At 44.8% G+C, this 13452-nt stretch overlaps 1 protein-coding gene across 8 annotated transcripts in view; it reads right to left on the reverse strand.

Annotated features, from left to right (window-relative positions):
* The window catches only part of LOC129514532 (activity-dependent neuroprotector homeobox protein 2), a 32615-nt gene extending 19411 nt beyond the window's left edge, over positions 1 to 13204 (reverse strand). The window contains exons 1-4 of one of the 8 annotated variants that reach the window (XM_055333167.1): positions 13125 to 13191; positions 11911 to 12144; positions 10678 to 10830; positions 4281 to 4401 (exon numbers count right to left, since the gene is read on the reverse strand). In XM_055333167.1, the coding sequence (XP_055189142.1) occupies positions 4281 to 4388 (108 nt within the window). In that variant the 5' untranslated portion in view covers positions 4389 to 4401; positions 10678 to 10830; positions 11911 to 12144; positions 13125 to 13191. The other 7 variants (XM_055333165.1, XM_055333166.1, XM_055333170.1 and 4 more) reach the window with 7 other exon arrangements.
* Positions 13205 to 13452: the final 248 nt, after the last annotated feature.

Genomic DNA, 13452 nt, shown 5'->3' on the forward strand with positions numbered 1-13452 from the left:
TGATGTTTTATCTAAGAATAAAACAAAACCAATTTTGGAACAGAATTCCATTCAAAAAGTGAATTCATATTCAAGGAGATGCAAGAAAGACATGACAACTAAAGGCCATGCCTGCTCCTAGACTGGGCCCATCATGGACCTGGAGGAGCTATAAATGATCAGACAAGATAAAAATACCAGTTTACTTGAGCTGACAATCACCCTGTGTTAACGTAAGAGACTGTCCTTATTCTTAGAAATCACACATGTGAAGTATTACACACACACACACACACACACACACACACACACACACACACAAGTGAGCCAACGTTAAACCAAACAGAATAAAATGAGAATGGTTAATCTGGTTAAAGGGTAATGTGTTTCTGAGTTCACTCGGCCTGGTTTGATGTGGATTGATCAATTTGGTTGTGGTTTTAAATTCCAGATTCCTGGAATACCCTTTCTAATTCTTTCCACTAGGTAATCCTACTCGTTCTTTAAAAACAAAAACAGTTCCAATCTCACCTCCCTAAAGGCCACACAAGCCCCCCAAGCCAGAAGTGACAGTTCTGCCAGTGTGTCTCTGAGCTCCTGCTCAACTGCCTCCCTCTCCTGGGTAACGACCCTAGTGCCCTCATCTCTACAGTCCTTCACTGGAGTAAGGACACAGGCCCAAAGGCCTAAAGAGGAACTGATTTGCCCAAGGGCACATAATTAGCTAAGAGACAAGATTAAAATAAAAGGCAAGATTAAAAACAAGGCATCCCAGTGACCTAAGGGTACTCTCAGTCTGATATCTTCAGGGTTCGCTTTCTGAGCATCACCATGTACACCACATGCCAGGCACCACTATAGGAGGTTCCCATATATTATCATTTGAAATACCCTGTATCTATATACATACACTTGTGTTCTTAGCTTATTTATATATTCTCTACAAATACTACTTCAATACATGTACTTGCTGCAATAAAATGATTTATAAGAAAGTTATAAAAAATTACTTATAAGGTCATTCAGATGATTAAATATTTCTCAGATAAATGTGGTCTTCATTCAGAGTTCCTGAAAATGCTTCAAAACCATAAAGGTGACTTGTAGACCCTGCCCAAGGGGGTCATTCTGTTGTATGTACCCAAGGGTACATACAGTTGGTTCCCCAGAGGACCGATCACATTATTTGAGGATTGGAGCCTTCTGGGGAAGGGAGGGGGGCTGGAGGTTGAATCAGCCAATGACTTAATCAATTCTACTAATGAAGCCTCAGTAAGAATTTTATTCCCTGCTTTGGTGAGCTTCCACACTTGGGAAACCAGAACCCCTGGTGTTGTATCAGAACTGGGTCCAGGAACTTTATAAGACTTATCTGTTACTAATGGACTATGTCTCTCTCTCTCTCTCTCTCTTTTTTTTTTTTAAAGATTTATTTATTCATGAGAGACACAGAGAGAGAGGCAGAGGGAGAAGCAGGCTCCTTGCAGGGAGCCCAATGTGGTACTCAATCCCAGATCCTGGGATCACGCCCTGAGCTGAAGGCAGACGCTCAACTGCTGAGCCATCCAGGCATCCCTGGACTATGTCTCCTATTTATCTGCTTAATTTTGTCTCCAAATAATGGCCTTGCTTTCTTAAACCTCATGCATAAAATGACTTATAAACAGAGATGCAGCTGGGGATTTACCCAAAGATACAGATGCAGTGAAATGTCGGGACACCTGCACCCCGATGTTTCTAGCAGCAATGTCCACAATAGCCAAACTGTGGAAGGAGCCTCAGTGTCCACCAAAAGATGAATGGATAAAGAAGATGTGGCTTATGTATACAATGGAATATTACTCAGCCATTAGAAATGACAAATACCCACCATTTGCTTCGATGTGGATGGAACTGGAGGATATTATGCCGAGTGAAATAAGTCAATCGGAGAAGGACAAACATTATATGGTCTCATTCATTTGGGGAATATAAAAAATAGTGAAAGGGAATAAAGGGGAAAGGAGAAAAAAATGAGTGGGAAATATCAGAAAGGGAGACAGAACATGAGAGACTCCTAACTCTGGGAAACGAACTAGGGGTGGTAGAAAGGGAGGTAGGCGGGGGGGGTGGGGGAGGTGACTGGGTGACGGGCACTGACGGGGGCACTTGATGGGATGAGCACTGGGTATTATTCTATGTTGGCGAATTGAACACCAATAAAAAATAAATTTATTAAAATAAATAAAATAAAATAAACAGAGATGCAAAGAACTCCAAGGTTCTCTCACTGTAAGACTGTTCCTAAGCAGTATGATCTACCCAAGGTTTCCACTTATATCTCCCCCATCCTTTTATTTGCAAATGGACTTTCAGTCATAGTCTGTTATTAAAAGTACTGTTTCTATTTTTGTTCATTCAAAAAATATTTATTAAAAATATAGATGTATCTGTTACACACCTATGCGCCAGACCATAATTCTGATCACAGGTAATACCATCGATGAACAAAACAAGAGGTCCTTGTCTTCTTTCATTCAAGTGGGGGAGAAAGATAATAAAATAATATCAGGTACCATGAGAGCTCTGAAGTACAACAGAGTTGGTAAGCCAGGAGAGCACAGTGAAGGCAGCATTTCAGAGGGAAGAGCTCTCTGAGGTGGCAATGTCTCAACAGAAAATTACCTGCAACCTTTTAGAAATTAGTATTTGTCTACATGAGGGCAAAAATAAATTCTGGCCATTAATGAGGATCCTGGTAATTATTAGTCTTTCAGTATTAGGCCACCTTTTTATAAATAAAATCAATCTGGCTAAAAGTCTGAGATTTGAAAATTAAGAAACCAAACCCTTCCGAGGCCAATACTGTGAACTGAATTGTTCACAAGTCTAAAAACAAAAGTCAAAGTAGACACGGTCCTTATTTCGATAGTTATGAATAAAACAAACATGCACAGAACTACCAATGGCTTTAAGAATACACATCAAGCCTCACTCCACAATTTCTATTTCTTAACTTGAAAATATATAGCTGGCAATAGAGCCTCAAGTTAATAAGAAAGGAGAAAATTAAAAGAACATAACTTATCAGAGTATGTGACCTTAATTTTTAAACTTTTGTTAAAATTACATATATTAAATTCACAAAGCAGAAAAGCCCCATCACATGAATCCCCATTTGGTAATTACTCCAACCATCTAGGGAGTTAAGTCAGGGTCTGCTTCGGCTAAAATAACAAATAATTCAACACATTCCCTTCGAAGATCAAAAACAAACATATTTGATAACTAGTAACTATAAAAAACACCACCTAAAAGTAACTTTTAAAAACTTGAATAGGGATCCCTGGGTGGCGCAGCGGTTTAGCCCAGGACGTGATCCTGGAGACCCGGGATCGAATCCCACGTCGGGCTCCTGGTGCACAGAGCCTGCTTCTCCCTCTGCCTATGTCTCTGCCTCTCTCTCTCTCTCTCTCTCTGTGTGTGTGTGACTATCATAAATAAATAAAAATTAAAAAAAAAAAAGACTTTAAAAACTTGAATAGCTTAAAATAGCTCACTTTAAGAAAGACATAAAAGAATACTTCTTGGGCAGCCTGGGTGGCTCAGCTGTCTATTAGCACCGCCTTCAGCCCAGGGCGTAATCCTGGGGATGCAAGGTCGAGTCCCATGTCAGGCTCCCTGCATGAGACCTGCTTCTCCCTCTGCTCTGTGTCCCTGCCTCTCTCTCTCTCTGTCTCTCATGAATAAATAAATAAAATCTTAAAAAAAAAAAAAAAAAAAAAAAGGCAGCCCAGGTGGCTCAGCGGTTTAGCGCTGCCTTCAGCCCAGGGACTGATCCCAGCACGGGATCGAGTCCCACATCAGGATTCCTGCATGGAGCCTGCTCCTCCCTCTGTGTCTCTGCCTCTCTCTCTCTCTCTCTCTCTCTCTCTCTCTCTCTCTCTCTGTGTCTCTCATGAATAAATAAATAAAATCTTAAAAAAAAAAAAAGATTATTTCTTGCAGGGCTGGTTTAGTGTCACAAACTCTTGTTAGTTTTCATCTAGGAAGCTCTTCATCTCTCCTTCTATTCTAAATGACAGCCTTGCTAGACAGTATTCTTGGCTGCAGATTTTTCCCATTTAGCACCTTGAAATAAGAACTAATGATGGTCAAAAAAAAAAGAACTAATGATGCTCTCAAGCAGTCATCTGAAATACAAGCAATTTCCACCTTGAGGAACCTTACTCATTCCTCAAACACTCTCAAATCACCTCCATAAAGCCAACCCTACATCACTGATATACTGTCTTCTCTTAATCTCACTTATGGACTCTTACCTTCAGCAATTCCTTGCAGCTGTCGAGCCCAATATCCACAAGAATGCCTTTCACCTTTTTTCGTACCTTCCTGATGTTGTCAAGATTTTCCACAGGAATTTGAAACATTTTTTAATTTTTCCTTGAAAAAAGAAAAAAGAAAAGAAAACTGAGTACCTATATCTACATCTACATATTTAACAGAGCTGGCAAACTAGTAAGTAATTTTCAGGGTGCCTGGGTGGCACAGTCCAGTTGGTTGTCCGACTCTTGGTTTCAGCTCAGGCTGTGACCTTGGGGTCTTGAGATGGAGCCCCACATGACGCTCCATGCTCGGCATGGAGTCTGCCTGAGGCTCTCCCCCTCTGCCCATCCCTACCTCACACACATGCATGCTCAAATCCTCTCTCAAATAAATAAATCTTAAAAAAAAAAAAGAGTAATTTTCAACAAATTATGCTAGGACAACTACATATCCACATGCCAAAGAATGAAGTTGGGACTTTCCTTTCATCACACAAAAAAATTAACTCAAAATGTATCATACGTCTCCATGTAAGAGCTTAAACTTTGAATCTCTTAAAAGAAAATGGGCATAAATTTTCATGGCCTTGGGTTTGGCAATGGACCCTTAGATAAGCACCAAAAACCAACTAATAAGTAAAGAAAAAGAGATAAGTTGGATTTCATCGAATATAACACTTTTACACCTCAAAGGAAACCATCAAAAAAGCAAAAAGAAAAAAAAAAAAGCAAAAAAGAAACCGCAAAACAAGAAGAAACATTTGCAAATCATATTTCTGATCAGGAACTTACATCCAGAATATATAAAGAAAACAACTCTTATAACTCAATAATTAAAAGACAACCCAACTTAAAAATGGGCAAAAGAGGGGCACCTGGGTGGCACTGCCAGTCAAGTATCCACCTCTTGGTTTCAGCTCAGGTCGTGATCTCAGGGTCGTGAGATGGAGCCCCACATCAGGCTCTGTGCTCAGTGTGCTTGAGATTCTCTCTCCCCACCTTTGCCCTTCCTGCTCATACTCTCTAAAAAAAAATAATAAATCTTAAAAAAAGAAGAAGATGGGCAAAAATTTGAATATTTCTCCAAAAATAATATACAAATGGCTGTTAAGCACATAAAAAGATGCTAAACAACATTAGCTGTGGGAAAATGAAACTCAAAACCACAGTGAAATATGTAACTTTATACCTACTAAGAGGACTATAATATAAAAAAAAAAAACAAGAAGAAAAAAGGAAAAACACAAGTGTTGGAAAGGATGTGGAGCAACTGAATCTCTCATATGCTGTGGTAGTTAAAGTAAAACAGTGCAGCCACTTTGGAAAACAGTCTGGCAGTTCCTCAAAAGATGAAATATATAGGTGTTATATGAACCATCAATTTCACCCAAGAGAAATTAAAAACATGCATTCAGGTGATCCCTGGGTGGCGCAGCGGTTTGGCGCCTGCCTTTGGCCCAGGGCGCGATCCTGGAGACCCAGGATCGAATCCCACGTCGGGCTCCCAGTGCATGGAGCCTGCTTCTCCCTCTGCCTGTGTCTCTGCCTCTCCCTCTCTCTCTGTGACTATCATAAAAAAAAAAAAAAAAAAAAAAACATGCATTCAAACAAAAACTTGTTCATAGCAGTATTATTCACAAGAGCCAAAAAGTAGAAACAATCCACATGTCCATCAACTGATGAATGAATAAATAAAATGTGGTATATCCACACAATGAAATATTTGGCCAAAAAAGAAATGAAGTACTGACACGTTTGCTATGATGTGGATTTCCCCTGAGGAAGATTATGCTAAGTGAAAGACATGTAGAACCACATGTTGTATTTCATATAAAGTGTTCAGGGCAAATTTATGGAGACAGAAAGAATACTAGTTGTCCCAGTTACCTAGGGCTGAGGAGGACTGGAAGGTGATGAGTAAGGGGAACAGGACTTCAGAACAATGACAATGTTCTAAAAACTCAACTGTGGTGATGTATGCACAACTCTCTGAATATACTAAACACCAGTGAACTATAATTATATATACACACACACATATACACTTTAAACAGGTAAACTGGGGCAGCCTGGAGGGCTCAGCAGTTTAGCGCCACCTTCAAGCCCAGGGCCTGATCCTGGAGACCCAGGATCGAGTCCCGTGTCGGGCTTCCAGCATGGAACCTGCTTCTCCCTCTTCCTGTGTCTCTGCCTCTCTCTCTCTCTGTCTCTCATGAATAAATAAATAATATTTTTTTAAATAAATAAGCAGGTGAACTGTATGGTTATAAATTATATTTCCATAAAGCTGTTTTTAAAGTATCTGAAAAGGCATAAAATTAAACTAAATCCTGTGGTACTTGATCAGAATGCAGGTGTGACTGTATTGTTTTTAATACATACATAAAAGATACAGTTGTAAACCTGTACATATATATTCCATAGTTCTGTCTACTAAGAGAGTCTAGAGGCAGTTACACACTCCAATAACAGTGAGCACTCCTATAGCCCAAATCTTACTCTTTTCTTTTCTTTTTTTAAAGATTTATTTATTTACTTGAAAGACAGAATGAGAGCAAGTGGGTTCAGGGAGGGGCAGAGGGAGAATATCAAGCAGATGAGACACCAAGCACAGAGCCCCACACGGGCTTGATATCATGACCCTGAGATCAGGACCTGAGCCAAAACCAAGAGCTGGATGTTTAACTGACTGTGCCACCCAGGCACCCCCCACCCCAGATCTTACTTTCTAAATACTACTTTCCACAAAGAACCAGGACTCCTTAGAAAAATGGTTGATTCTAGGGCTGAAGCATGGAAAAGATAAGACAAGCCAAGACTGTCCTACACCAGAAAATAAGCAAGTTGTTCAACAAATGGTGAGACACGTCAAAAGGACTCAAAAGAAACCAGCTTAAAGAAGTTCCCACTGGGGATCCCTGGGTGGCTCAGCGGTTTAGTGTCTGTCTTCGGCCCAGGGCGTGGTCCTAGAGTCCCAGGATCAAGTCCCGCATCAGGCTCCCTACATGGAGCCTGCTTCTCCCTCTGTCTGTATCTTTGCCTGCCTCTCCCCCCACCCCCGCCCCTTCTCTGGTCTTAAAAAAAAAAAGAAAAAAAGAAAGAAAAGAAAAAAAAGAAAGAAAAGAAAAGAAAAGAAAAGAAAAGAAAAGAAAAGAAAGAAAGAAAGAAAGAAAGAAAGAAAGAAAGAAAGAAAGAAAGAAAGAGTTCCCACCACCCAAATAGGAGACAATTTGGACAAAAAATAAATGACAGTAATAGATTACAACCTGTGGCACTGAATTTTTCAAAACACAATGCAACAGTACTTCCCACCCCACATGCTCTTTTGCAATATGACCTTGGGCACCTGGGTGGCTCTGTCAGTCAAGCCTCTGACTCTTGATTTTGGCTCAGTCGTGAGCTTGGAGTTATGAGATCGAGCCCCACACTGGGCACTGCACTGGGCACTGCTTCACATTCTCTCTCACCCTCTCCCTCTCTCTCCGCACATGCTCTAATAAATAAGTAAATCTTTTGTAAAAAATATATATATGATCTTGACAATTCTCCCCCAAAGTGGGGCACTTATGCCTCACCCCTTAAACTTGGGCAGAACTCTGTGGCTGACTCAACCCATAAAGTATGACAGAGGTCATGCCATGTGACTTCCAAGACTAGAGCAAGCTTCTGCTCACTCTCTGAGCACCATCACCCTGGAATCCAGACACCATGTCATGAGGGAGCTCAATTAGCCCAAATGGAGAGACCATACAGAGATGTTCCAACCTCAACCACCAGACAAGTAAGTGAAGACACTTCTAGACACCTGGCTCTCAAGTCACCTCAGCCTTTGAGTCTTCCTAGATGAGGAACAGAAATAAGCCATTTCCCCTGCTCCAATCTGAACTCTAGATTCAAAGAATTACTGAATTTTAAGCAAATGCTTTATTCTACAAGATTGCGGCGTGATTTGGTAATCATCAACATGGTGATAAAAATTAAATATATTGAAAATCTGATGAGGAGTGAGATACGTACATGATTTCCAAGCACCTCCCTAAAATTACTTAATAATTAAGTAAGGGGTGCCGTAAGTGCCTCAGTTGGTTAAGCATCCAATTCCTGATTTCAGCCCAGGTCATAATCTCAGAGTTGTGAGGTCATGCCCTGAGTCAGGCTCCACACTGGGCATGGAGTTTGCTTGAGACTCTCTCTTTCCCCCTCTCTCTGTCCCTCCTCATCCTCTAAATAAATAAGTAAATAAATACCAAAGGAAGAAGAGTAATTCACAGAAGTCTGGTAGACTTCTCAGCCCAAATTAATAGACACTGCACAAAATAACTAGCCTATACTATTCGAAAGTGTCCAGACCATACAAGGTAGCACTATTCGTAACAGCCAAAACATGGAAATTGAAATGTCCTTCATATGGTAAATGGATAAACACAATGTGGTATACCCATACAACAGAATGCTTCTTGGCATTAAAAACGAGGTACTGGGGATCCCTGGATGGCTCAGTGGTTTACCACTTGCCTTCAGCCCAGGGCATGATCCCGGAGTCCCAGGATCGAGTTCCACATCGGGCTCCCTGCATGGAGCTTCCTTTTCCCTCTGCCTGTGTCTCTGCCTCTCTGTGTGTCTCTCATGAATAAATAAATAAAATCTTAAAAACAAAAACAAAAAAAAAAAAAACTAGGTACTGACACACACACACCACAAAACAAATGAATTCAAAAGCATCATGCTAAGTGAAAGAAGCCAGATGCAAAAGTCCTCACATCATCTGACTCCACTTATGTGAAATATTCAGAAGAGACAACACTACAGCGATAGAAGGTAGGTTAGCAGTTGGCTGGGAATGAAAACAGGTTTTTTGGAGGGTACCAGAAATGCTCTTTCATTAGACTATATAATTCGACATGAATTACACACTTTAAAAATATATATACATGGAAGGAAAACTACAGAACTGTTTCCCGCTGAAAGAGACTAAAAATGAGTAAATACGATGTGCAATTCTAAGTTAATTCTTTTACTAGAAATATTATTGGAACACTGGAAAAATTTCAATGGAATCTGAGGATTTGATGATAATTATTCATTTCCTGATTCTGATGGTTTTATTCTGGATATGTAGGAGACTGCTCTTATTGTAGGAAACAGACAATATTTGGGGTAATGTGGCATCTTGCTTAGCTAATTTCTTTTAAATGTTTCAGGAGAAAAAGTTCTTTGTATTATATTTGCAACTTTCTATAAGTCTGCAACTATTTCTAAGTTTTTTTAATGTGTAAGCTATCACACTAAAAAAATCAAGTTCAAGTTAAAAAACATCAGGTTAAAATAACGAATGCCAATCTTACTAACAGAACGGTAACTTTTAAAGATTGATAATATCCACTAGCAGTGAAACTAAGTGGAAAAATCATAATTTCTACATGTTCAGAAGCAGTTTGGCCATATTTCCCAAGATTTTAAATAACAACATCTGTGAGTCAGCAATTCCACTTTTACACTCCTCTTGTCACCCCTCTTCCCGCAGTGCATGCCTGGTGCCCCTCAGAGTTTATGCTTCTTGCATGGCACCCTGTTGCAATGATCCATTTATATATCTATTTCTTCTATTAGGTTAAACTCCTCCAGGGTAGGAATCATGTTTTCTTTGCATGGGGCCGATCACAGAGTATAACATACAGCAAGCATTCACAATAAATGAACAAAAGAGATAAAAATAAAACAGGAATCATAAGACGTGTGGGAAGCGCCATAAAGGTTGAAAACAGCTGTGGGAGGGTTTACAGTTGGAGCCCCAGACAGTCTAGGTGAACAGATCAAAACCAAAAAAGGACCAAGGTAGGGATCCCTGGGTGGCGCAGTGGTTTGGCGCCTGCCTTTGGCCCAGGGCGCGATCCTGGAGACCAGGGATCGAATCCCACGTCGGGCTCCCGGTGCATGGAGCCTGCTTCTCCCTCTGCCTGTGTCTCTGCCTCTCTCTCTGTGACTATCATAAATAAACTAAAAAAAAAAAATTAAAAAAAAAAAAAAAAAAAAAAAAAAAAAGGACCAAGGTAAAGGAAAAAAAAGTCTCCGTATATTTGACCAAAGGTAAATAAAACCAAAGAGGCAGACTGGAATCAAATGGGTGGGGCAGAGGGAGGAAGGGTTAACCTGTAAGAGGGAGGAATTCCCAGGAGGTACAAACAAAAAGTTTCTGAAAAGCTAATTTGGAGTGAGTTTTCCAAATCTCATCATCTATGTCAAAAGTATATCTTAGGTTCAGTAGAAGGAGAGACTGAAGGATCATTTAGCACTTTATAATTGAAGAACATTAAATCCTAAGAAATAAAGTTAAAAATTATAAAATTATTAAAAATGAAATGCACATATGGGTTCTAGCCTTCAAAAGCCTCACCTGGGGGATCCCTGGGTGGCACAGCGGTTTGGCGCCTGCCTTTGGCCCGGGGCGGGATCCTGGAGACCCGGGATCGAGTCCCACGTCGGGCTCCCGGTGCATGGAGCCTGCTTCTCCCTCTGCCTATGTCTCCGCCCCTCTCTCTCTCTGTGACTATCATAAATAAATAAAAATTAAAAAAAAAAAAAAAAAAAAGCCTCACCTGGGAGCGCCTGGTGCCTCAGCAGGTTGGGCGTCTGACTCTTAATCTCAGGGTCATGAGTTCAAGCCCCACAGCCTGACTAACTGAGGAGCTGTCAAGCACCTCGTGAGGGTGTTCCTAAAAACTAAACACAAGGTCACTTTCAAGCCCACACTGGCTTCTTCAGCCAGAGCAAGCCTCAATGAAAATCACTGTTAGATGCTTTCCACTCAACTCTACTTGCTTTCATTTCATCCTTAAAGTTCCATCTGTTCTCCATCCTTTGGGGTTCTCCTTTTCCCCAGAGCTGACTGTTAAACAGACCTGTCCAAGGTTAAGACCATCACCCACTTGTATCTGAAACAAGGAAGCAAGCTACATTTACTGCAGGCAAAGAAGGATGGCTTCACATGGTAAGCACTAATCTTGAAACTGGATCTTACCACCGGGTTCTGAGAAGCACAGCATCCGAGCACTAGTGGACTTTGAGAAGCACTAGTTTGGGGATGGGCGCATCATCAGAGGCTGGTTCCCAGAGGCTGTTGCAGCCTGGCTAACTCTCAGGAGGACAGGAAATGAGGCTGTCAGCAACTAGGCCCTGTAGTTACCTGCTGAAGCCTTGGGAGTAGGGCCAAGGAACTGTCTGTCCTTTCCTGAATCTGGAGAACACGAACTTTGATTCTCAAATGAAAGCACCCCATTCCCTCACCATGGTTACTGTGGCTCCCAAGCAGGTTAAATGCATACCTTCCTCATTAGGACACAGCAGCAGAAGGTGGCCGCACGACCCTGTCCACCTAAGCGGTCAATTTTACATTTCCTATCAGTGGGTGATACACGTGGGCCTCCCCCAAATTCACTCACTGCACAAGAAAATACGATTTCCCAAGGGAGCACTTACAGTTTCTTTTGTTTTTTAGGATCAAGATCACTTAAGATCATTTCATTCTGGAAAAAGTCCACTCCAAAAATGAGTGGTTCAGGTCATCTCACAGGAACTTGGGAGATCATGTGAAACTGAAGTTAGAGAGGGATGTGCCAAAAACACCCACACTGCACAGCAGTCTCAGCAGCAGAGTCCGTTAGGGCACGTCCTGGATTCCAATTGGGTCCACAACCACGAGCTGTATGTAGTTAAGTGGTCTGTCCCCGGGGCGAGGACCAGAGGCACCGTGACCACCAGCATCCAATGAAGCGTCCGGACCAGGACCACGGCAGCACACCACTGCACTCTCACAATCCTGCGGCACCGAGCTGCGGCCTCCCAGCGGCCGTGTAGACAGGCCCTAACACCGCGAGACAGCCGGGGTGTGGAACATGGGTCAGGGTCCGGGGCCGCAGCACCCGCCAATGCTGCAAGTGCGCCGGGCAAAGCGGGGTGCGGCCCTAACAGGTGTCCCGGGGTGCCCGCCTTCGTCCGCAGACCCCAGCGGCCCCCCGCCCCCTCTGCCCTCCTCCGCGCGGACGGACCACCTGCAAGCGGCCCCGATGCCAGCCCACCCGACGGCACTCGACTGTCACCCCGCCGCAGCCCGGTAACCGCGGCCTCCGCGGGATACCCCTGCACCCCGTGCCCTGCCGCCCCGGGGGTCGCGTCCGAGCCCGGCGCCCTCCCCCCCACAGCCGGCCCCTCGGGGCCTCAGGAGACGGTGAGCACCTTCCGTCCCATCAGGACGCGTGTGGGCAGCACTCCGACGGGTCTCCCGCTCGTACTCAGACACCGTGTCTAACACCCCTGACTCGGATTATGCAAGTGCGCACGGTCCGCACGGAGTCCGTCTGCACCATCCAGGTCGGCGGGCTCGGCGGAGGCAGCGGGACCCTGGGCGCCGGGGGCGCGGGGGGAGCCCGCGAGGGGAGCCCGCCCCGGACCCAGCTCCGCGCCCCCGGACCCGCACGGCCGACCTGGGCACTCCCGCCGGGCTGCCCCGGGGACAGGCTGCGCGGAGCTAGCGGGCCGCCCTCCCGCCCTCCCTCCCTCCCTCCCTCCGTCGGTCCCTCGGTCGTCCCCGCCCCGCCGCGTCCTGCCCCCGCCCCCCCCGCGACCACCCCCGACGCCCACGTGATGCGGAGGGATGACGGCCGCCGTCCCGGGCCGCGAACCCCACGCCGGGACGACATCGCAGGATTCAGGAGGCGGGAGGCGGCCGCCGGCCGCGGGCTGTGGGCGGGGCTGGGCGGGGCGCGGCCGCCGTCGGGACTCCGCGGGCCTGGGCCAGGCAGGGCCGGGGGCGTCGCCGCGGGGCTGGGCCTGGGTCGTACCTACCGCTGGGCGCTCGGAGCGCCGCTGCGTCCCCCGTCGCCTCTCGCCGCGCCGCCGTGGCCCGTCGGGGCCCCGCGCTCCCGCCCGCCTCCGCCCCGCGCGGCGGGACCCCCGCCTCGGCGCGCGCCCACCCCCGCGCGACCCCGTCCCCTCCTCCCAGCACGGCCAGAAAGAGAAAATGGCGCTCGATTTGCCTCCGGAAGTGACGCGCGCCCTCATTTGCATGCCAGTACAGCCAGCCAATGAGAGGAGAGTATGCATGGGACCCCCCCTGGGCACTGTCCACAGGACCCTTGGGGCCCCTCCCTGAAGCTGGACTGGAAGCTCTGGA

This window comes from Nyctereutes procyonoides, unplaced genomic scaffold (assembly GCF_905146905.1).
Source record: "Nyctereutes procyonoides isolate TBG_1078 unplaced genomic scaffold, NYPRO_anot_genome, whole genome shotgun sequence".
Classification (NCBI taxonomy): Eukaryota; Metazoa; Chordata; class Mammalia; order Carnivora; family Canidae; genus Nyctereutes; species Nyctereutes procyonoides.